The sequence below is a fragment of the Peromyscus californicus genome, unplaced genomic scaffold (assembly GCF_007827085.1).
Source record: "Peromyscus californicus insignis strain IS unplaced genomic scaffold, ASM782708v3 Scaffold_5__1_contigs__length_169319896, whole genome shotgun sequence".
Lineage (NCBI taxonomy): Eukaryota > Metazoa > Chordata > Mammalia > Rodentia > Cricetidae > Peromyscus > Peromyscus californicus.
This window is the reverse complement of record NW_026294573.1, coordinates 38,125,938-38,151,822: the sequence shown is the minus strand read 5'-3', so window position 1 is coordinate 38,151,822 and position 25,885 is coordinate 38,125,938. Positions and strand designations below refer to the sequence as shown.

The following is a 25,885-nucleotide window of genomic DNA, read 5'->3' as shown; positions in this document are numbered from 1 at the left end:
TATCCTGAAAGAATTTCAGTAACACAGGAAATAAACCTCCCCCCAAACAACAAATATCATCACATGAATTTAAAAAGCTTCAGCATCACAAGGGAGGGTGAGACAATCTTCAGAATAGGAAAAGTCTTTACTAACTATGCATCAGACAGAGCATATACAAACTACAAAAAATTAACCACAAAAAAATAACCAAACAACAAATGGACTAATGAATTGAATGGATGGTTCTCAGAAGAAGAAATGCAAGTGGCTAGTAAATGTGTAAAATGTGTTCAGCATCCTTAGCCATCAGGGAAATACAAATTAAAACTGACTTGAGAGCCTCTCACCACAGTCAGCATGGCTATCATCAAAAAGATAAATGGTAATAAATGCTAGCGAGATGTGGGGAGAAAAAGAACACTTTACATTCCCTATTGATGGGAATGTAAACTTGGGCAGCCACTATAGAAATCAGTATAGAGATTTCTAAAAAAAAAAAAAAAAAAAAAAAAAAAAAAACACCCTAAAAATTGGACTACCATATGACCCAACAGTACCACTCTTGGGTATACGCCAAAAGGACTCTAAACCAATATACAATGGGGATACCTGTATATCCATGTTTCTGTCTGCGTTATTCACAATAGCCAGGGGCTGGAACCAACCATATGTCCATCCATAGGTGAATGAATAAGAAAAGACGATACATATGCACCATGGAAATTTGCATCTCTCTCTCTCTCTGTGTGTGTGTGTGTGTGTGTGTGTGTGTGTGTGTGTGTGTGTGTGTGTGGTGTATGTGCACATGTGGGGGGGGCGGGGTTCAGGCACCTGTGCCCCATACACAGAGACCAGAGAAAAGTGTTCAGTGCCCTCCTCTGTAATTCTCTGTCTTATCCCTTTGAGACAGGTCTCTTGCTGTACCTGCAACTCATGTTTTTCAACTAGTCTGGTAGCCAGCATACCCCAGCGCTCCTCCCCCTCTGCCCTACCGTGCTGGGGCCAAAGGGGGCATATGGGCACACATCTGGCTTTCACACGGGTGAGGGGATCTGATCTGGTCTTCATGCTTTCACAACAAGTGCTCTTCATTGTTGAGCTATTTCTCTAGTCCCTACACAATGGAATTGTGTGTCATAAAGAAAAATGAGACCGTAACATTTGTAGGAAATTTGAAACAATTGGAAATCAGTATGTTAAAATAAGCAAGATTCAGAGAGAAAAATGCTGAATGTTTTCTCGTGTGTGTGTGTGTGTGTGTGTGTGTGTGTGTGTGTGTGTGTGTGTGTAAGCGTGTAATGTGTGTGTGTGTGTTTACCTATGCGTGTGTACTAGTCGCAGGACTAAGAAGGGAACCCTGAGAGGGAGGAGGAGATCTTAGGGAGGCAGGAAACAGAGAAGATGATGTAGTACTTGTGATAAGAAAGCAGAAGGGAACTAACTGGGAAAAGAAAGGGAACCAGATGAAGTGGGGGGACAGGCAGGGGAAGGGGAAGTAGAAGGAGAAAGAAAGTATAATGACACAGATGAATAAAGATGTCACTCCAGGCGGCGGTGGCTCACGCCTTTAATCCCATCACTCGGGAGGCACAGCCAGGAGGCTCTCTGTGGGTTCGAGGCCAGCCTGGTCTACAGAGTGAGATCCAGGAAAAGGCGCAAAAACTACAGAGATGTTACAATGAAGAACATTTGTATGCTAACCTAAAAAAAATGAATTGTTTTTAAAAAGGCAGAGAGACACAGACTGGTGATTCCCAGCCTATTAGGAGGCTGAAGAAAGAGGATCACAAGTTCAAAGCATGCCTGGGCTAAAGTGTGATTTCAAGTGCAGCCTGGGTAACTTAATGAACCCAGCCTAAAAGTCAAAAGAAGACTATAAATGTAGCTCAGTGGTGGAGCACTTGCCTAGCATTGATGAGACCCTGGATTCGACCCCCACTACTGCAAAACACAAAAACGAACATAAAATGGGAAACAAAATGTGCCTGGGGTAGTCCATCCACAGGAGTACATATTTCAAGATGCCACCGTAGAGACACACAGAACCATTAAGTACACAAAAAGAAAAATATTATTTTCTTTTTAAAATTATGGTGTCATAAACATAATCTTGCCTATTTAAGATGGAGATCCAACCACTTCAACATCTTACTTAGGGTTGGGGCTGTAGCTCAGTAGTAGAGCACTTGCCTAATATACTCAAGGCCAACATTCAAAATGGAGTACTTCCTCCCCCCCAAAAAAATTTACTCACCCTCCCCTTCATTATTTGCCAAATCAGTCAGTATTTGTTGGCCATCATTAATGAGCATTAATAGGTCTCTGATCCATCCTACAAAAAACATCCAGACATGAATGCCTAGTCAGAACCTCTCAGGATCATTATTTGAACTGTCGACACCAGTTAGATAGGAAACTACTTATTTGTTAATAAATATTGATGCCACCAGGACAATTTTTGTAAAAATTAAACTAATCAAAGCAAAACAAAACTGTAGGTAGCTGTTCCAGCTTTGACCTTGAAGCACCTGCCCCTAGTGTGGCAACAAGTAACTGCCACACTTGCCTATCACCTGCCCCTGTCATGTGGCCAAGAAGAGACTCCTTAAGACCCAAGATGCATACGTGCTTGCTCTCTTAGCTCCTCATGGTCTTGGAGGCTGGATTGCAGACCAAGTTAGAGTTCTCTAAAGAACTATGCTGGATTGTACCTCATCTCTCCTGGATCCTGTAATCAAACCCTTATTGGTTGTAAGTTACCCCTGAAATAAATCTCTTTTAATTACCAGATAAACTACATAGAATTGCCTCATTAATTGCCGCTATACAAAACCAAACAGGTGGCAGTGACACATGCCTTTAATCCCAGCACTGGACGCAGAGGCATGTAGTCGGCCTTTCTTATGGAGACTACCAGCCTGCAAATAATGACATGGAAACTTATTATTAGTTATGAAAGCTTGGCCTTAGCTTAGGCTTGTTCCCAACTAGCTCTTATAACTCAGATTAACATGTTTTTATAAATCTACATTCTGCCATGTGGCTTGTGGCATATTACTTCTGCTCCATTCTGTATATCCAACTCCTTCCGTACCTCATTGGCATCTCCACCTTTCTTCTTCCCAGAGTCCTCTCTCTTCCCCAGAAAGCCTGCCTATTCTTTCCTGCCTAGCTAATGGCCATTCAGCTCTTTATTAAATCAATCAGAAGGCATCTTGGCAAAGACACATCTTCACAGTGACAAAAAGATTATCCCACAACACAGCCAGGTGGATCTCTGAGTTTGAGCCAACCTAGTCTACAGAGAGAGTTCCAGGACAGCCAGGCAGGGCTACGCAGCAAAACCCTATCTCAAAAAAACAAAAAACAAAAAAAAGAATTAAGCTAATCTTATACATGTGGGTATATATTCTACTTTCTTTTAAGTTTGACTTATACCCTTCCAAATCCCTCATGAAAATCATTGAAAAGACATGTCCGTATCTAGCCATAAAGCTGGCCATACACCTCACAAGAGCTCCCCAGAAGTTTTGTGCCAGCATAGATAATCTGTGACATCTTCTGCTATATGGGAATATTACAGGAAATTTGAAATGCCTCCTGGGATGCAATATGGACCAAAGGCTCAACCCAGCCATCACTTTTTTGCATCAATAGTTAACAATGAAGTCCGACAACCAGACAGCCTGCGATAGAATCTTGGCTGTACCTCTTACCAGCAAGGTGATCCTGGGAAAGCAAATTCTATTTTCAATGTTATGTTTATATATCCCATCTTTAGTACAAAATATTTACTAAAAATGCTATGTAGTATTTTGAAAGGAAATGTATGAAAGTTTTTATTAGTACCTGATCCTTTAAACATACTCACTGAATGTTCACTATTATCACATTATGGGCCTAACTTCAAAAAAGACATTAGGGTTTCTTTTTTTTTAAGGAATTTTTTTATTCATTTTACATATCAATCACAGATCTCCCTCTCATCTCTTCTTCAGCTCCCCCTCAATCCTTCCCCTTCCCCACCACCCATTCCCTATTCTGAAAAGGTAAGGCCTCCCATGGGGAGTCAGGAAAGCCTGGTACATTCAGTTGAGGCAGGTCCAAGCCCTTTGCCCCTGCATCAAGGCTGTGCAAGACAAGATGTCTCACCATAGGTAATGGGCTCCAAAAGGCCAGCTCATGCACCAGGGATAGATCCTGATCCCACAGCCAGGGGTCCCCCAAACAGACCAAGTTATACAACTATCTCCTGTATGCAGAGGGCCTAGTCCAGTCTCATGCAGGCTCCACAGCTGTGAGTCTAAAGTTCGTGAGTTCCCATACGCTTGGCTCAGGTGTCTCTGTAGATTTCCCCATCATGATCTTGACCTGCCCTTGCTCATATAATCCCTCTTCCCTCTCTTCAACTGGACTCTGGGAGGAGCTCAGCCTGGTGCTTGGCTGTGGATCTCTGCATCTGCTTCCATCAGTTACTGGATGAAGGCTCTATGATGACAGTTAGGGTATTCACCAATCTGATTACTGGGGTAGGCCAGTTTGGGCACCTTTATTTAAAATTTTTATCTTTCTCTTTTTTTTGAGAATTTTATACATGAGTACTGTATTTATAACATTTCTACCCCTCCTGCTCCCTCTCCAACTACTCCCATCCTCCCTCACAGTCTTTCTCAAATTCAAGATCTTCTTTAAGTATCTACTGAGTACGTACTTGCATTTAGGGCTGATGACTTGACCTATATGGGGGCTCATCCCCAGATAAAACAAATTCTCCCCTTCTCAGCAGCCATTTATTGCCTAAAGCTCTTCACCTAGGGGTGAATTCTTACGACATTTTTCACATCCATGTTGGCATGTTGGTTGGTGTTGTGATTATACAAGTCTTGTTTGGGTAACTATATTGTTGAGATTTATGGATATAACTTCTCTGCCATGTCTTGAAGACCCTTTACAGCTGCAGGCATCTGATCTTCTGACTCTTACAATCTTTTCACCACCACCACTTCTATGATGTTCCCAAAGCCTTAGGTATATAGGTTGTATTGTAGATGCACTAAGGGTTGGCTAAGCACCCCATGATCACTTTCTCTGCATTTTGACAAGAGAACCTGTCTGTTGTAAAAGAAGCAGAAGCAGGAGCAGGAAGAGGAAGAGGAGGAGGAGGAGGAGGAAGAAGAGAAGGAGAAGGAAGAAGATGAGGAGGAGGAAGAGAAAAACAATAGGAGGACAAGAGAATGAAAAAGAAAAACAAAAGAAGGAGGAGGAAGAGAAGAAGATTTGATAAAGGATGAGAGTGACATTTGTCTGTGGGTATAAGGATAATATTTATATTGATTTAGGAAATTGGAAATAGTAAGTTCTCCTCCAAGGACAACACCTAAAGACTTTCGAACATGGAAGGAGGAAAGCTCATGAGGACTCAACCCTATGCGAAGAACTACAGGCAGCTAAGAAATGCTGAGAACAAGGAAGAGCACATCAATTGAGTATCCAAAAACAAATAATCAGCCCCCAACACACATACAAGTGACATTATATGGATTGATCAGGTGTTATTTATGTATTTAGGATCACAAACATATACATATATGTATAAATACATATAAATGTATATATGTGTGTGTAACAACAATTAAAGAAGAAAGGAGATGGGTTTGAAAGAGAGTAAGGGGGTTTGTGGAAAGGAGAAGGAAAGGGGGAAGTGATGTAGTTACACTACAATCTCAAAAGAACAGTTTTAAAATAGGCTATGGGATCTGAACAGAGAATTCTCAAAAGAAGAAGTAAAACTTGTAAAAAAAAATGTCTTTCAAGAGTGTCCAACATTCCTAGCTATTAGAGAAACGCTAATTTTAAGACTCTGTCAATGCTAAGATAAAAAAAAACTGAAAACAAATTCTGGCAAAGATGTAGGGAAAAGGGTCCACCCCTGGTGGGTTGACCATGCTTCAGTGAATGGCCACACACACGTATATGTGGGCAGCACACATTGGACTTGACAGGGTTAGGGCAGGGGAAGAAGACAGAGTGGAGTATGTGGGGAAGTGGGGCACGGATCTGGGAGGAACTGGGAGAGGGCATGAATACGATCAAAATACATTGTATAAAATTCTTAAAGAACTCATAAGTAATTTTAAAGAATAAAAGACACATGACTGTAACTGACAGGTTCAAACTCCAAAACTCTTTCTACTCTATTCCTTCATTTTAAGGGTTAAAAAAAAATAGGTTCTTGGGCAAAAGAGGGAAAAGGTCATAGTCCAAGATTCCGAGGTCAGAAGGTAAGAGCAGAATGTAGATACAAAAAGTAGGCACGAAACTGGGATAAAGTTCAGTGAGAGGGGAGTGTAAATTGTTAGATTCCCCTTTGCTCTAGTTTTTGACGGAGCACAGGATTTAGGAGAGCAAGAAAGGACCTTTGGCCCTGTGGGTTGAGAAATGAATCCCTTGTTATTAGGAAAGGCAGAGGAGAAAACTTTTAGGAGCATGTCAGCAGTTTCTCGGGAGGCAGTCTTGTAGTCCAATAGGGAAGGTGACAAGTACTACTATGGACTCTCAATGGTTGATTTCCTTTTTACAATATCACTTTGCCTCTCTGTTATCAGTTTCTCATCACTGAAATAAGGGCAAGGGTACAACTAACCATACTTATTGAACTAGACTGGGTTCTTTTAAGTCAAGGTTGGTGTCTGTTTTGCTTGCTGTGTGCACACCCCCTACACAGTAAGTGTTCAGTGGAAAGTCACCGGCAAAACAGCTGACTAGATGTATCTGCCATGTTCCCCTCTATAACAAGGGCAAAAACCAAGAAAAATCAAGTATTATTCCACTGGAATAGTGTTTGAAGGGAGTAACAAACATCACACAGAGCCCAGAGACCCAAGATATCTGTGTAAAAAGGGAGATGGAGGAGAAAACATGTATTGTTATAGTTCCTAACATGAGAGCAAACCTAAGATCCACACCGTAGTGAATGCAGATGTTGGAGGTATCTGGCAGTCCCTGTTCAAGACACAAGCATCTAAAACACTTGCTCTCAGAGACGCCAGAGCCCAGTTTGCAGTACTGTCAGGTAATCTTACACTGCAGCATTAACTCAGGCACAGCCACCACTCCAGCTTCTCCTGCAGGACACCATCTTGAGCTCCACCCTTTCCCCCCCAGAATCCCATGATGTAGCCAATCAGCACCAATCAATTTCCTAACTTTCCACAAAGCAGCCTGCCCTACCAAGGCCATGGGAAATAGATTAGAGGCCCTTTCCTCCCACCAGAAGCCCTAGGAGTGACTGGGCATTCCCATCCTGATCAATTCAGTGAGTAAAATCCCCATGAAGAAACAGTGTGCAGCCAATTAACATTCACTAGTCTACCTGCGCCTACTGTTATATCTTAGCCCCTGCATGGTCCTCAGACAACTGTGGAGAATGGGAAAAGCCCTGAATAAATGAAGACTTGAGTGAATTGTGCTGTTGACATGGGCATGGCTATGGTAAGGACCCTAGCTCGAACATGTAGGAAAATGGCAAAGTTTCACTTCCCTGGGATGAGGCTCAGAGAGATAGCAAAGCCCTTTTTTTTGGACCATATACAGATACTGATTGCATGTGCAGAAAGTGTCCACCATAGCTTTCTCCCCCCGAAGAGCCTGAAGAATGCTCCCCTATAGAGGCTTCAACTACCATGATTAACTAAACCTGCCCCATTGATCAGCTGTGTGCAAAAACCTGCCTCTGTTCAACCATGTAAGTAAACACACTGAGCTTAGGAAGGGGAACTTCCGCTTCTCCATCACAGACCCCAGTCCACTCAACTGCAACTTTTTCTGTGTCTGTGTTTCTGCACATGTGTTTGTCATTTCTTCACTCCCTCACCACCCCAGTCAAGTCTGTCCCTGGAGCCATGCAGGACAGAGTAGATACACAAGAGTGCCACATTCCTGCTACCAGGCTTGCTGTGTTCTGTCTGCTCAGAACTTCCAGAGACTGAGCACGGTGGCGCAAACCTTTAGTCCCAGCACTCAGGAGGCAGAGGCAGGTGGATCTACATGAGTTTGAGGCCAGCCTGGTCTACAAAGAGAGCTCCAGGATATCAAGGACTACACAGACAAACCCTCTCTGGAAAAACAAACAAACAAAAAAACCTCCAGAGGAGCCTGGACCACCCAGCCCTCAGACACTGATATATGTCTTTTCATTACTAAGCACACAATAATAAACCTTTGTGATTCTTCAGGAGCCCTGTCCCTTGCGGCCCTCAGAAACTGGGTAGCATGGTCCCTTCCAGTGATATGCCAGTCATGCCTTGCTTTCCTGGGTCCATCACATCAGCAAGACCTGGTGGAAACAACAGAAAGTAAAATGTGACCTCCCACCCTCAGACACAGCAGCATGCATTGCCCTCACAGCTACAGAGAGGCTAACTTTCTAAGTAGACCTATCAGAAAAAAACCACAAATACCTGTGGGCTAGACCACTGAAACACACACACACACACACACACACACACACACACACACACACACACACACACAGGTGTCATCAGTGTTGATATTGGAAATGAAGCAGCTTCATGGACACCACAATGCGGGAACTAAAACCAGTGTAACTGTCCTACTGACACACTGGGGCCCATCTCCAGAAGAAAGTCCCTTGCAAAAAAACAAAAAACAAAAACTATCCCACAAAAGCTGCAGAAGCAAGTGATCAACCACAGCCACAAGTATAAAAATAAAGACACAACTAACATAAGAAAGAATCTCTTTCTAGCAAGCGTTACAAAAGAAATCAATGGATTGCCTTAAGAAAAAACTCAAAATAATGATTTTAAGGAAACTTGACAAGATGTGGAAGAATACAGATTTTATTAAAACAAACAAAAAATCCATCACTTGAATGAGAAACTCAAAAAAAATTTCAGAGCAACATGAGATGTCTTGAGGCTACAAGTCAATCAAACAATCAATTTGTCAATCATTTAAAACAAGTGAGAGTTGGTTATAGATGTTGCTAAGTAATTAGAGATATTGCAATTCATAACAGAGTATATTTTCTATGTTCAAAACATTATGCTGAATTTTCTTTTTCTTAAATAAAAAGGCTTATAGATCATAAAAAGAACCAAACAGATACCACAGAGAACTCAATTAATGAAATAAAAATACCATTTTGAGTCTCAATAGCAGATTATATCATGCAGAAGGAAGAGTTCTGAGCTTGAAGACAGGCTTTTGAAATAACCAGACAAAAGAAAAAAAAGGAAAAGGAAAAAGACAAAGAATAAAGTAGATAAGGCCAACAAGATGCTGTAAGTGAAAAGTTCGCATTATAGGAGTTACAGAATGAAAAGAAACATATTTTGTGAGGGCTGGTGAGGTTGCTCAATGGTTAGAGGTGCTTTCTTCCAAGTTGACAATATGAGTTTATCTCTGGAAGCCACATGATAGAAGGAGAAAATCGACTCCTATAAGCTGTCCTCTGATCTCCACATACACATTATGGCATGCATGTGCAACACACATGCAAATAAATAAATAGGTAGATTTATTTAATTAAATAATAGCTGAAAGCCTTCCAAATATTGAGAAATATACGGGCATCCAAGTGCAATAAATTCAAAGGACTCTGTTTAAACTGATATGGTCCTATCAAAGACAAACAATATTCAAGCTCTCAAATGTCCAAGGTAAGAAATTCTAAAAACAAGAGAAATATGCCAAGTCACATATAAGGAAGTCTCTAGTAAACTAATATTAGAGTCCACAACAGGAATTTTTTATAAATGGATGAAACTTTCCCATTAAAAGAGTTAGTTTGGCTGAATAGATTTTAAAAGTGGAATTCAACTATATGCTGTCCGCAAATCCTCATAAGAGGGTGTGGAAGAACAGAAAGAAACCCATTAACTCAAAAAAAAAAAAAAAGCAAAACAAGACAGAGATGAGGAAGGAAGACCTGCAGTCCATGTTGCTAAAAGGGCACTCATAACCCCGCATAGCCTGACTCCTTTTGCCATTATTGACAGAAATTTGGGCAGAAAGAGTCAACAATCAGAAAAACATGATGTCAAGGAAAACCAGATCCACATCATCTATTGCCCCGTAGAAATAGAGCCCAGACTGAAGTGAAGCAGTGGAAATAATAGAATCCCAAACATCACTATGACCCTGCAAGAATAAAGGTTAACACAGAAAAAAAAATGCATGCATGCGCGTGTGTGTGTGTGTGTGTGTGTGTGTGTGTGTGTGTGTGTGTGTGTGTGTTGATATGTTCAGAGAACGTCCCATGAGCTGAAGCTTAGACTTATCCAGTCAAAAGAAACTGGAGATGGAAGATGTGCTCAGCATCCATCTGGGATGCTCAACAGCTTTCGGGCAGAGGATGAATGCCTCAGGAACAATGCAAGACATTCACTAGAAACTTTAGCATCACAAGGCCTGGCCTGCCCAGGAAACCTAGAGGGAGAAGGGCAGTAGTGCCTGGATGCTCTGCGGTCTGATTTAGAACCACTCACCATCCACTTGGCATGGACAATTCAGAAGAAACTATGTAGGTGTTGGGTTTGCTGTGGGAACTGAAGGAACTCCCAAGAGCAACAAGTAAAGCCACAGACTGGGGAAAGAGCCAGGGTATGGTGACCCCATGTCATATACTACTTCAGCAAGATAGTTATTTTTATATGACAACTTTGTTTGATATTTTAAAAAATAAATAAATAAAACTTTGGATGAAAAAATTAAAATGGATAAATATTTAAGGAAATAATATTCTGCTTAACTAATATGTACAATATTCATGCATTGAAATATCACACTGTACCCCATAAATGTATACAAGAAATAATGAAAAGGAAAATAAAAAGGCAAATAAATAAATGTTTCTGACTAGCACAAGAGAGGAAAGTAGGTGCAGTTTGGGCCCTTTGCCACTGTCAGTTGACAAATCATTTCTCCGCCTCCCAAGGTAAATCATTCACTTTAATTGGCCAATTGCACTTTGAGAACAAGATATGTCTGCCTTAACCTTTCTCCCTCCCACTGACGGGTGGGCAGTCCTTACAGGATTTAGGCAGGAGGTAGAGAGGATTCCTGAGAGTGAGGACAGTCTGTGACCCAGGAGTGGCTGCACCATGAGTGTCTCTGCTCTGAGCCCCCTCAGATTCGCAGGCAGCATCTCTGGTTTCCTACAAGTGGCCTCGGTGCTTGGCTTGCTCCTGCTGCTGCTGAAAGCAGTCCAGTTCTACCTGCACAGGCAATGGCTACTCAAGGCTTTCCAGCAGTTCCCATCCCCACCCTTTCACTGGTTCTTTGGGCACAAGGTATGAAGGAAAGGGAAGGGTGGGTGGGACAGCAGGGAGGATGGGGGTCTCACAGACTAGCCGTCAAGTTCACAGGACAAAGCCCCCTGGATAAGAAGTCCAAGTACTTCATGAGACACACAGCTCAGGCTGAGACACATTCCAGCATTAGTGTGGCTCAACTTGTCTGGCTGTTGCTCAGCTCTGTACTGATAGCCCTGCACCTGCAAGGCTGTGGTTGAGCCTACCTAGTCTCCTCTTCAGACTGAGCACCTTCAGTAGCCTCTACTGTTCTCCAGTAGCTTCTAGGCGGTTCCTTGCTTAGTGACTCCTGGCTATTCTCTCCCAAGCTCAGAGATTGCCTGGGAATGCAGACATCAGTGAGATGAAACCTTGCCTTGTGGGGTTCCTGGTGTGGCAATGGCACACATCTCAGGAGCTGTCAGGCACAGGAAGAATTCACACTGCTGGGATGAGTGGGTAGCTGGCCTAGAAAATTCCCCTGGAGGGGAGCAATTTTCAGGATGGATGAATTACAAGATGAAATCCTGAAGCCATGGCACATAAAGGAAAAAGTCTGTGTAGTGTCCTCACATGAGGGCACTGATGTTAGAATTTCCTTGGGGTCTGTTTAGCTCTCCATTCTCCTTCCAAGCACCCTACACTGTAAGCTACTTGGATTCAAGCACACCATCACTTCCCTGTACCACAGTGCTCATCTCAAGAGCCAGGCACAGGTGTCTGAGATCTCCCAGGAAGGAGATGTTGTAGCACCCTGTATATTGGGAATGGGCAGTACTGACTCCTTCCACTGCTGCCCCAGGAAACAAGGCACAGAGCCAAGTAGGAGGATACATGAGAAGGTATTCAACAAAGGATTGTGCAATGGATGTTCTTAGAAGGAGATGAGTATGAGGTGCTTGTGTGTAGAACTGAGGATCCACCCCAAAGCATATCAAATCCAGCTCAGGAGCAGTCCCCAGTATAGCAAAGCTCTAAGTGACAGCATACATAGTCCATCAAACTGCTCCAAATTGCTCGCTGCTTCTGAAAAATCTAGAACTGTTCCTGTGCTTATCCTGCTCTTGTCTCCAGTTCAAAAAACTAAACTAGAGTCCCACTGCTTTATCTTTCCCTCAACAGCAGTTCCAAAGTGACCAGGAGCTACAGCAGATTATGAAGTGTGTGGAGAACTTTCCAAGTGGCTTTCCTCGCTGGTTCTGGGGGAGCAAAGCTTACTTTACTGTCTATGACCCTGACTACATGAAGGTGATTCTGGGGCGATCAGGTGAGAGAGACATAGCATTGTGAAGAGATAAGTTCCTCTTTGTAACTCACCCTAGGCTATCACATTCCAGAAGAGTGTAGCACTCCACCATTGCCCTACACACTCTACCTACCATTCCTCCCGGCCACAGCCCAGTACATGGCCAACAACACTCTGTACTGAAATCTCAAGCCTTTAGCCAAAAGTCTTCATCTTTCTTTGTTATTTAACCAAATTAAGATAGTAAATCATGTAAATTGTTCCAGGTCTGAAAATCACATATCAAATGCATATTGGTTTGAGGTTTGAAATCTCTAATTGTTACCTGCCCAGAATCATAACTAACATGCGCACGCGCGTGTACACACACACACACACACACACACACACACACACACACACACGCACACACACACGCACACACACACACTTATCACACTGTCCTGTTCTTTGACTTTGAACACATGAACTGTTCCTCATTAATTCACCATCCCTGCTCTGGGGGAGTTCAGCTACTGGTACATGAATCCTGGCTTCCTAAGCCTGACTGTTTAGACATTTGCCACAAGATCACAGAAGCCAGTGGCTTCAACCACAGCTGCCTTATTTATCCCATTTCTTGTTTCTGTTTCAGATCCAAAGGCTAATGGTGCCTACAGATTGCTGGCTCCTTGGATTGGTATGCATGTCTAAATTGGGAGTGTAGTCTAGTCCCAGTTAGGGTTTTCAAGTGTTGTGACTCTTTTTCACAGAGAACAAAATGTGACAGGTTACCACGGTCTTGATCTAGCCCCACTCCCACCTAGAGGAAGTAGAAGCTCTATTGTGACCCTTCACTTCTCCGAACAGTCTTATCTAAACATTGTGTATGTCCTTCGTTGGTCTACCACCAACTCTTTTGCAATTTTTTTTTTTTTTTTGGTTTTTCGAGACAGGGTTTCTCTGTGTAGCTTTGCGCCTTTTCCTGGAACTCACTTGGTAGCCCAGGCTGGCCTCGAACTCACAGAGATCCGCCTGGCTCTGCCTCCCGAGTGCTGGGATTATAGGCATGAGCCACCACCGCCTGGCTCTTTTGCAATTTTTATCTCACAGTGTAACATGAATCTTAAAAGGTTGTATTAATAAAAAAAAATGGAGCCAGATATTGGGGTGAAAGCTGAAAGATCAGAGAAACAGAACAAGCCAGCCATATTCTTACCTCTATGAAATCCTCAGCCTCAAGAGAGTGAGTTCCTGTTTCCTGATGCCTTATATACCTTTCTCTGCCCAGACATCACTTCCTGGGATTAAAGGCATGTGTGCTTCCCAGTACTGGGATTAAAGGTGTGTGCCACCACTGCCTGACTCTGTTTCCAGGGTGACCTTGAACTCACAGAGATCCAGACGGATCTCTGCCTCCCAAGTGATAGAATTAAGGTTGTGTGCCACCAGGGTCTGGGCTCTATGTCTAATCTAGTGGCTGGCTCTGTCCTCTAATCCCCAGGAAAGTTTATTAGGGTACACAATATATCACTACATTTCCCCTTTTTGTCTAAAATAATAAAAGGTTATAACTAATATAAGAAAAACTATATATATATATAATAAGTACAATAGGTATATACAATATATAGTCAAGAATTACATTAACAATGCCCAGTCCATTAATATTTGACAGATTCAGAGAAAATACTCCATTATTTATCTTATTTTGGTGAGTCCAAAATGTTGTACCTATTTCACTTTCTATCCTAACTTGTATTACTAGCCAAAAATATCTTTTGATGTCTTTCATTCTTATACACTTTATACCTCTTCAGTTAGTTTCTGTTCTGAATTTGTTAACAATGAAAACTATAACTATAACTATTTAATCTTCTCAGAGACCTGAGAAGGAAATAATATTAACTGAGTAAGGAGGAAGTGCAAACAAGCAACTTCCAAAAAATGTGAGAAATGACAGAAACAACTGGCTGCCTGGACAGTCACCTAAGGTTCCTCTGGAATGATGGGGCATCCATCTTCAGCCTACAGGCCTAGCATATCTGACAGACTCATCTGTGAAGTAGGATCTTTTAAAGAGCTTTCCTTTAAAAGCTTGTCTTGGCAAGGATCAGCAGTCCTTTCTTTTGTACCCTGCTTGTCCATTTTGGACAGCATACTGTCAGCAGTCAAGGCAATGGCACTTTCTTGCCCAGTGGCTAACTATTGCCATGAAGAAAGTAAACTCCATAAGGAGTTTTTTCAATGCCCATCATCTTCTTTAAAGTAGACTGGTGCTGCCATGAGTAGACATGTCTCATTGTCATTTTTAAAAAAAAGAAAAAAAAATCTATGTTATTAAAAATATCTCAAATGCCATATTCTGTAGATCTCTGAAGTGTTTGAAGATGACCTATCTAAAATATATCTCTGTTTGACCTTGAAAACATACCTAATACGACTACAAGTTCAATTGTAATAACTAACTACTAGCCTGCATTTCTTTATTATCCTAAATAGTTGGTAATAAGTTCCAAGGACTAGAAAATTGCATTATATTGTTAAATGAACTGTATAAGTACAATACCTTGAACAAGAATAGAAATATATGTATAGTATTTTCTGTAGCTAGAGTTTTTCTCTCCAGGTCCCACCAAACCCTGGCAATCCCATAGCCCACTTATAAAATAAACATAGAGATGCTTATATTATTTAAACTGCTAGGCCATTAGCTCGAGCCTACCATTGTCTAGCTCCTACTCTGATACTCAGCCCATTTCTGTTGATCTATATGTCGCCACATGTTCCGTGGCTTTACCTGCTGCCTTTACATAATGCTCCCTGGACAGCAGTCTGGCGTCTCCTCCTCTCTGCTTTCCTGTTCTCTCAGTTCTTCTCTCTGCTAGTCCCACCTATACTTCCTGCCTGGCTACTAGCCAATCAGTGTTTTATTTATCAATCCCTGCTCCCTGGACAGCAGTCTGGCGTCTCCTCCTCTCTGCTTTCCTGTTCTCTCAGTTCTTCTCTCTGCTAGTCCCACCTATACTTCCTGCCTAACTACTAGCCAATCAGTGTTTTATTTATCAATCAATCATCCACAGCAATTTTCTAACAAAATCAATCTCAAATTTGTATCAATATACATGATTTGTATACAATATACAAAAATCCAATCCAATGTAAAATATTTAAAACTAGTAGTTGCTTTCTAAAAGTAGATTCAATAATCTCCCTTTTTATCTTATCATATCCATATTCACCCTTTTTTCAGAGTAGATTCAATAACTTACCTTTTCATCTTATCATATCTGTGTTCTCTTTTTTCTTTTCAGAGTAGATTCAATAATTTTCCCTTTATTCACTGTTTCTATATCTTTTTTTCAGAGTAGATTCAATAATCAACCTTTTATTTTATCATATCTATATCCTCTTTTTTTTTCTTTTTCTCTTTTTTCTTTTTAAATTTTTATTTATTCTTTTCTCATACAATATATCCTGGCTGCAGCTTTCCCTCCCTCCACTCCTCTCAATTCCCCACCACCTCCCCTCTTGCAGGTTTTACTACCTACCCTTCCTCCCAGAAAAGAGCAGACATCCCAGGGACATCAACAGAACAGCACAAGATACAATAAGACCAGGCACAAACCCTCACATCATGGCTGGGCAAGGCAACATAGGTGGAAAAGGGTCCTAAGAGTAGGCAAAAGAGTCAGAGACACCCCCCTTTCCACTGTCAGAAGTCCCCCCACAAAATAACCTATCTTCTTTATCAACAGGAATTCACCTACTAGTGCTCCTACTTCCTTTCAGTTGGATGTATCTAGGTTACCAATTGGAAATTCATGAAATATTTTTAATGAACCAAAACCAAATTATGCTTGAGTAAATCAGGGTGATATTTGGATGGTTAAGAGTGAGAAATGCACAATATTTTTATAGCCACCAACTTTAGTGCGATATAAATCAAATATTATCAACACAAAAGGTATACAAAACTTCAACAAATTGTCAACCCATAATCCTCTTAACCTCACTGAGGTAGGAAGCAGAGACAAGTTTACCTTGTCTAGGCCCTGCCTCATTCCTAGATATCGTTCTAGACTTCTGACCTCAGCCAAAGATTGGACTTGATCTGATATCTTTTTTTTTTTCAAACAGAAACTCTGAATCTAATCTCCTTGTTTAGCTTTTTTTCCTGACCATTATCAATTGACAACTTGTAGCCAACCATCCTAAACAATGACAATTATCCACAACCCATTGAATGATCAAAAAAACACCCACCCCACCTCTTGAGAATGTGGGCTTCATGTTCTTAATATTACTTCCTGCTGTCTGGGGACAACAGCATTTAAAGGGATCCTGAAAAGAAAATTTCTAGTTAATGGTCAAGTCCTGGGAGAGGTAGCTATATCATTTGTTGTTCAGTCTCCACTTAATGCAAAAGTGCAGGGCTTATCTCAAGTCCTTGGCTCAGTAGTCTGTGAGGCTGGATCATCTCAGCTGGTCAATTAAATTGTCCTGAGCAGTTTGTAGTTCAAAGCTGATTTTTGGGTGGTGTTTGTGAGTTTGGTGACATTATCATAGTCCTAATGTAATCATTGTCATGGGGTCCCATCTTTTTTTGTGGTATCTTGTGCACCCTAATAAACTTTCCTGGGATTGGAGGACAGAGCCAGCCACTAGATTAGAAATAGAGCCCAGACACTGGTGGCACACAACCTTAATTCTATCACTCGGGAGGCAGAAATTCATCTGGATCTCTGTGAGTTCAAGGTCACCCTGGAAACAGAGTCAGGCAGTGGTGGCACACACCTTTAATCCCAGTACTGGGAAGCACACATGCCTTTAATCCCAGGAAGTGATGTCTGGGCAGAGAAAGGTATATAAGGCATCAGGAAACAGGAACTCACTCTCTTGAGGCTGAGGATTTCATAGAGGTAAGAATATGGCTGGCTTGTTCTGTTTCTCTGGTCTTTCAGCTTTCACCCCAATATCTGGCTCTGGGTTTTTTATTAATAAGATCATTTAGTAATTCATGTTATATCACAGATGTCATAATCACAGACTATATGCCAGTCTCACTAGCTAGGGAATTCATGTTCTGAACAGTACCATTCTTCAGAGTTGTTATCCTCAGTTCCATTTCACAACTCTCCCCAAGTTTATCTAATTGTCTCTCTGATTCCATCTCACATAAACGCACCCATCTCTGACCCAGGCTATGGTTTGCTCTTGCTGAATGGACAGCCATGGTTCCAGCACCGGCGGATGCTAACCCCAGCCTTCCACTATGACATTCTGAAGCCCTATGTAAAGACCATGGCTGACTCTGTACGGTTGATGTTGGTGAGTTCATTTGATTTTCTACTCTGCTTCCCTCAGATATGCTGTCCATTCTACAAGAGCTGTTGCTTCTGCAACTGCTGCTACTACAGCAGCAGCAGCAGCAGCAGCAGCAGCAGCAGCATCTTCCTTCTCCTCTTGCTCCTCATACTCCCCTCTCTCTCCTATCTCTCTCTCAAGCTCTATCTTCACCTACTCAGAGTGTACAACACAACAAGCTCCACATGTGTATTCTACTATGAATATAGGTTCTTCAAAAACAGCTGGACCAGAAATATTACAGTACCAGGATATGGCCATACTTTCTCATTGCCAAAGGCAATGAACATCATGGTAGATAGAGACCCCAATTCCCTCTTCAAATCCTCAACTTCAGAAGGACTTTCCAGGATGATACTGAGTCAGGGTTTCCCTTGGTCTCAGTGCTTCTGCATGGAGTTGAGTGGCTCAGCAGGGTAATGGATGCCAGATCCATATTGTCATAGCCAAGGCTGCCATACCACAAATTTTCAGCAGGACTCTGGACTCTGACTCAATTGTTCTCGACAAGCTTTGATGAATACATAGTCATTGGTGACCTCATTAGAAATGCCCATAGTGGCTACTTGGGCTTTCTTATGGTTTGATACATGAAAGTCCTACCATTATCTCAGGTTGGGCTCAGGTCTTCAAACACTGATGCATCTTCTTTACCCACCCCAAAACAGCATTGCTTGTCAGATAAAATATGGTAACTAGTTGCAAACATTTGAAACTTGTCTCCTATCTTATAAGTTTGTAAAGGATTAGAACATGGTATCTGAAAATACAGGGAAATAATTAAGTCTATTGAGCACAAGTCTTCTGTGGAAATTAGGTCACTGCTCCCTCCCACTGCAGGACAGATGGGAACAGCTGGCTGCTCAGGACTCCGCTATCGAGATCTTTCAACACATCTCCTTGATGACCCTAGACACCGTCATGAAGTGTGCCTTCAGCCAGAAGGGTAGTGTCCAGGTGGATAGGTGAGTGAAAACACTTGAACTTCAGGGCCTTTGGTTCTTACCAACTGATATAGCCTCATCTGACATGCAGGTGAGGCAGCTTGGATACTTGCCTCCACCAAAAAAAAAAAAAATCAAGAGTCTGACTCCAGCCCGAGGTCAGTTCTTGACAAAATTCAACCCTGTCCCAACCACAGAGCACTGATCCCTAGCTGAGGTGGATACTTAGATACACATACCCCCTTCTGCAGTTTGAAAATTACAAGGGTTATAAGACAGAATTAATGTGTGCCTCAATGTCTTACCATACAGAAAATCTCTTCCCAGAGTCCATTCTATCTGCTGGTCAGATCTCTCCACAGTCTAATCTATTCTGTATCTTCCTCAGAAATTACAAGACCTACATCCAGGCCATTGGGGACCTGAACAACCTGTTTTATTCCCGTGTGCGGAACATCTTTCATCAGAATGACACTGTCTACAGTCTGTCCTCCAATGGCCGCTTGGCCAACCGTGCCTGTCAACTTGCTCATGATCACACAGGTTCTGTCTATACTTCCTCTCTCTTCTCCTTTCCCAGGATTAGCTCAAAGGGGCTGACTGTTGATGACCTCTGAGGCAGATCTAGGCCCTTCAGTGCCCCTATAACACTGGGGTCACACACACGTGGATACTTTCACACTGCAAATGTCTGAGTTGGGAATCTCAGAATGCCACGTGCTATGTGGATGTCATCACATTGGCAAAGTTTAGTGAGATCTGACCCATCAGCTCAAGCAGAACTTCCTTGGTCCATGGTCCTGAGAGGAGGTCTAACATACATCAGATGGTACTGGTCTTCTAATGTTGCCCACTCCTTACTTACTCACCTATATATAGCACTTAGCTTTAGGCAAGGAGACACATGGAGCTATGTGGGGTTACTGTAGCTCTAGGGCCTAGGTGATAACTGATGTTCTGGAACAGATGGAGTGATCAAGATGAGAAAAGCTCAGCTGCAGGATGAGGGAGAGGTGGAGAAGGTCAAAAAGAAGAGACGTTTGGATTTTCTGGACATTCTCTTGTTTGCCAGGGTGAGTGTGTGCCACAGAGGCCTGTGAATCACAGAGAGTCTGCCTGGGAGCACACAGCAAGGAACAAGCACAGCTCTGATGACACCTGTTGCCTCCCCCAGATGGAGAATGGGGACAGCTTGTCTGACAAGGATCTACGTGCAGAGGTAGACACATTCATGTTCGAGGGCCATGACACCACAGCCAGTGGAGTCTCATGGATCTTCTATGCTCTGGCCACACACCCTGAGCACCAGCAGAGATGCAGGGAGGAAGTTCAGAGCCTCCTGGGGGATGGATCGTCCATCACCTGGTAAGAGTTCAAAAGGTGAAAGAACTCTTCTTCTTTGGGCAGGGAGCAGACACTGGTCTCCAGTCTACCTGCCCTTCACGATGAACCTTGTTTTAGGGATCACCTGGACCAAATGCCCTATACCACCATGTGCATCAAGGAGGCCCTGAGGCTCTACCCACCTGTCCCAGGCATCGTTAGAGAGCTCAGCACACCTATCACCTTCCCTGATGGCCGCTCTTTACCCAAAGGTATGAGTTCCCAGGCCCATTCACCTAAACTCATTCCAGAGATAAGGAAGGATCAAAAGTCTGTGTGCTTCAACAGTCCTGAAACCCTTACTCACAAGGGTAAATTCTTCTTACTCATAAAGTGCATCTTCTAATGTGGGTCATAAGCTTAAATGACCTCCTATAAAGTTAAATGATCTCCAATTCTGCTGTTTTGCATGAATAATTGTAAGCATCTCTTCTTGTTCATCAGCTTACACTCCTTCCTTTGAATCCATGTCCTTATCATGAGGCATCCATTCCAGTTTGGGAACACTGACATTCTTTGTAGTTTGGGAACACTGTCATTCTTTGATTCTTATACTCCAGACAAAATTCCAGATGCCAACACTATGTAATTCATAGCCACTCTTATCCTTCATGTGTCCTTACTGTCACATGTGTGTGTTTTCATGGTGGGACTGGGAACACAGGTGTATGTTTGCACCTACAAGTGGAAGCCAAAGGTCAACATTAGTTTCATTCAGCAGGTGCTGTTTGCCATGATACTTTTAGTTCAGGAGGTCTCTCACTGACCTGTAACTCACCTATTAGGCTAGGCTGGATGGTCAGTGGGTACCTGCCCCCACCTCACCAGCAATGTGATGACAAATTGTGCCACTACACACATCTTTTTTATCAACCTCTACATTTGAGATTAATTTGTGGAATTTTTATTTTTAAAAATTACTATTAATATATAAATCAGCAAATACAATGTGACTCCAGACTCTTGCCAAGGCTATTGGTTACTCTCCATAACTTGATGGTGAGAGGAAATGATCTGATGCCCAACTAGCAGCACTAATTCGTAACCCAAATATTGAATAGGATTTTTCTTCAAGCTTTGGAAAATTCTTCACAAAAAAACCTTTGAGCCTGGCACTATGACTTCAGCTCTCAAATACTATTTGCTGGCTTGTACAGGATAGATAAAGAATCATACAGGGGCTAGGGAGATGTGTTTCTTTCTTGGGTCAAAGCAAATGAAGGCGGTCAATGATCCTATGACATGAGGCATATATAGTCCAGTCTCTGAGAAGCACTCAGGTTGATGACAGAGATGAACTGATGAGCAGATACTGGACCCCCTACAACGTCAGGAAATCACCCTTTGTCTCACACCTCATTCTGTCAAAATCCTAGTTCTATCACATACTACTTTGGGGATAATACATAATCCCTCTCTGAAACTTTGTTAACTCACCTGAAAAACCAGACTAAAACACCTGGGAGATCATTGTGGGGCCTGAATTATTATACATCTTTACTGAAAATCCTTCATCAAATTTAAGTTCTAATTTTATTTACTCCCAAAACTCAGGTTCATATCTTTCTTGCTTCTCTTTTTTAACTCCATTTTTATACTCCTCATTTGTACCTCAAGCTCATTTCAAAGTCACCCACATCTCCCAAAGCTATGATCTGTAGTATCCAGACCTTCTGTGCGTGCATGTCCCCTGCTGTCTCAGGAACCGAGAATTCACAACCTGGGTATAACCCATCTCCTCTCCTATTCCTATCTGCTCCACAGGTGTCTCAGTCACACTCTCCATTTATGCACTCCACCACAACCCGAAGGTGTGGCCAAACCCAGAGGTAGGAGGCCCCAGAGGAGGGCATGGGAAGCTCTCTCCAGACCAATAGCTCCGCTGTTCCCACCTCTAGGCATTGCCTCCTGGTGGGTTGAAAGCAGGAGTTTAACCTCTACCTGTCCTGACTGAGGTGCTCTCTCCCTGCAGGTGTTTGACCCTTCCAGGTTTGCACCGGATTCTTCCAGACACAGCCACTCGTTCCTGCCCTTCTCAGGAGGAGCAAGGTGAGACAACCTGTGTATATTGATGGGATATACCGTGGGGGGTATTTGTAGCATACCTTGATTTTTTTTTTTTACCTCCTGCATACATGACATCTCCAGGTATATCCTTATTGGTGGACATGATGGAAAATCTTCTTGGGGATGTGTCTGTGCACAACGGGAGGGTAGCATTTCAGAAGACACTATGAAGACATTAACCTATTGCCCTTCCCATTGGCCAGACAAATTTTTATGTCAGTGGATACCACACACTTGCATGCGTTCTGATATTTCCCTCACTTTAGGGGCAGTACTTTAAGTTGATTTGTTTTTCATGTGAATTTAACTTTAGGTGTCTAGATTTTCAAGTTTCAGAATTCTTAAAGGTCCTGCCTTTTTCCACACCTCAGCCAGGCCCACTACCCTTGCTGGGTAGTTCTCTAAGTCCAGAATCAATGTGGCAAGTGATTAGTTTGCTGGGGTGTGTGCATGGACAACTGTCCAGTCAGATGCTTGAGGAGTTACAGTGGGTCTTTTAAGGAAAGGTTTACTCCAAGTGTGTCGACTCCCTGTGAACTCGCTCCCAGCACAACCCGAGAATCAGTGCTGATGTTCACAGCCCTCTCCTGATTGCCCAATGGCCAAACCTTGACAGAGAATATACATTCCTTGAAGTTACATTAGAGGATGAGTGGTCTCTCTTCAGACAAAAAGCACTGAGGAGGAGGAGATTAAGCTGTTTTTTTGTTTTATTTGTTTTGTTTTTTTTAGTAAACCCTCTGTTTTATAAGTAACACATAGCATTTTTTAAGGTTCCTGGTGAGTGAAATGTAAAACACTCTTGATATAGCTACTGAACCAGACAAAGGCTTTCCAATGGCTTCTAGGAAAATCCTCGAAGGCTCCCGTGGGACCCGACTCACTGTGAGCTTAACAAGACAGTGCAGAAGCACATGTTTCTGAGCCTATACTTCATGAATTCCTCAAGTGGCAAATAAGCTTTCACAGAGCAGGCTTTAAGCCAGTTGTTCTTCCAGACACAGGCTATCTAGCTTTTGGTGTACTTCAGGATTGAACATCCCACCTCTGCTCACTGCAAACCATGTCACTGACACTAGAAGACAGGAGAGTATTGGGTAACTGAGCTTAAGTTGGAATGAACCATACTGCTGCTGATGTTTTCTGAGACAGTCCCAGGCTTGCCTGGAGCTCATGATCCCTCTGCCTCAACTTCCCAAGTTCTGAAATTCAGGTACAGGCCACCACACCTTGCTTAGTTCAGAAGTTTTTTAATTTTCATTGTATTTCATTCCATTTTTTTCATTTTTTAAATTCAAATGAATTAAATTTTAGAGTCAAGTAAAAATAATTATTTTAAATGTATAATAACTTATGAAGGCACTCCTGTGTGTCAAGTGCTATGCTAGATAAAAACATGGGAATGAATGATACGATCCTATCCCTGCCTCCAGTTCAAAACTGTATTCCACAAGACAAATATGTCTATTCTCAAAAATATATTCTTCCTCCATTCTTTCACTCATTATTTGAGCAGTTTGCAAAATGTTCCATGTTCCTGACATCATGCCATGCCCTGACTGTGGCATGTCCTTGAATATGGCCTTGGGTGCCCAGGAGCAACAGGGCAGTCAGCAAAGTAAAGAAGCCAGCTGCTCATTGGCCTGAGCTTTGGGAATATGCAGCCTGTTAAGGAGTTGTTAAAGACCTTAACAACTTGATCCAAAGTAGGACGTGAGATGAGTGGGAAAGAGGTGAGGGCACCAGCCAGTAGAGGGTATGGCTGTAGCGAGGCATCTGAATACAGCCCTACCTAATGGAATTACAGAGGGTCATTGTGGTAGGAGGGTCAGGAAGACCAGAGAAGTCCAAGAAAGAAGCCTGGAGGAGAAACAAGGGACATTTCTGAAGCAGAGTTAGAAGACTAAAGATGCTGATGGATGAAGGAGGTAGAGGTACCCTAAGTAGGATGCAGATGGGATAGCCAATTGAAGAGCCCCAACTCAGTCCCCCTGTAGGAACTTTCTACTGAAATCTCATTTCACTCTTTGAAACTCATGCCCTAGATCTCCCTGGATGGAGTTAACTATGCAATGATTAACTTATTAAATGATTCACAAGCTCTAATCCTTAGAATACTGGCCTAATAGATTTTGTAACTCTAAAACAACTAGGGTCAAAGTAGCCTTGAAAAATGTAGAGGCTGTATCAAAATCAGGAGAGCCAAGGCCTGAGGAAGAAGTGGGTGTGGCCTGTAATGACAAAGGTTAGACCTGTGAAGGCAGGGCTTGAATGATGTTCTGGGGTCAGAGGTCATTGAGTTTTGTTGTCCCTTTCTGACCCAGGAACTGCATTGGGAAACAATTTGCCATGAATGAGCTGAAGGTGGTTGTGGCCCTGACCCTGCTCCGCTTTGAGCTGCTACCAGATCCCACCAGGGTCCCCATCCTCTTACCACGACTTGTGTTGAAATCCAAGAATGGGATCTACCTGTATCTCAAGAAGATCCACTAATTCTGGTAGGGACAAGGACAGGCTCTAAGAGCACGCTGCCTAACATCCTGTCTTCAGGCCATCTGTTCCTGTCACCATCTTACCTTCCATCTGCTCATCTTTCTTCAGCCCTGTTTGCTCCTGTGCCTCCAGTCCTCCTGTCTGTCCATCTCTCTCTCTCCTTCCTCTACATTCCCTAGTTTCTGTCTGTATCCTACCACCCACATCTGAACCCTGATCTCCTCTGTCCTCTACCTCCTTTCCTCGCTTCTTGTGTGTGTGTCATCTTATTTTTCCCTACATGACTTCTTCATTACATCAGTCATCAACTGTCACAACCCTTGGTTGTCTAAAGTGACAGAAAGTTATTGTCTTACAGTTCTGGATCTCAGAAGTCTGAAATGGGTGTCACTGGCAGAAAACCAAGTTGTTGGTGTGGCCGACCTCCTCCTGAAGAGTTCTCTGGAGAGTCCTCCTCCACTCTCAGTATAAATGATCATTCCTTGGCGCTGGACCATCACCCCTGCTTTAAAGCCAGCATCCTCTGAACCCCTCTCTTATAATTTCCTTCCTTTTTGCAAAGACTCTTGTGGCATCATCAACCTCACTAAAAAAATCCAAGATAATTTTCCAGCTCAGTTTGTCTTACTCAATCCAACATACTAAGCCTTTTTGAATTATGAGGAAATAACCATTCATGGGCTCCAAGATGTCGGCTTGATCATCATTGTGAAGCCATTGTGAAACCTGGCATCCCCTTTACACGACTGTCACCTGGTCTGTTTGTCTACTTCTCTCCTGCACAGTATCTCTCTACCTGACCTCCTTCACACAAGTTTCTCCATCTTCCCTCCTTTCAGCAATAAAGTTCCCAGTGTCACACATGGTGTTTGTCATGTTCCTACATTGCTTCAAACTGCTCCTGGACTAGGATTCATGATGCCATGCACAGACTGTCCTGGTATGCCATGTTCTGCTTCTTAGAACGGGCTTCTCTTGAAGCCACTGTCTACAACCAGGACCTCCTTCCTAGTTTCCAAAACTACCAATTTGCTGGGCTAAAGCAGCCTGGGCAGGAGAGGATAGACTAGATACTCAGTGCCTGACCAAGGGGAGAGCTGGGCAGGAAC

The 25,885-nt window shown here is 42.7% G+C and overlaps 1 protein-coding gene across 2 annotated transcripts; it reads left to right on the top strand.

Moving 5' to 3' along the window:
- The first annotated feature begins 11,108 nt into the window (after positions 1-11,108).
- On the top strand, positions 11,109-24,776 carry LOC128096900 (cytochrome P450 4A10). Of its 2 annotated transcripts, XM_052717018.1 has the most exons (12): positions 11,109-11,297; positions 12,420-12,564; positions 13,178-13,222; positions 17,726-17,853; positions 18,730-18,854; positions 19,222-19,376; positions 19,800-19,906; positions 20,008-20,198; positions 20,295-20,428; positions 21,981-22,045; positions 22,189-22,265; positions 24,608-24,776. In XM_052717018.1, the coding sequence occupies exons 1-12, from the start codon at positions 11,109-11,111 to the stop codon at positions 24,774-24,776; spliced, it is 1,530 nt and encodes a 509-aa protein (XP_052572978.1). The 2 variants fall into 2 exon arrangements, with proteins under 2 accessions (XP_052572978.1, XP_052572979.1); XM_052717019.1 differs by lacking the exon at positions 13,178-13,222 and having other exon boundaries at positions 22,206-22,265; positions 24,608-24,640.
- Positions 24,777-25,885: the final 1,109 nt, after the last annotated feature.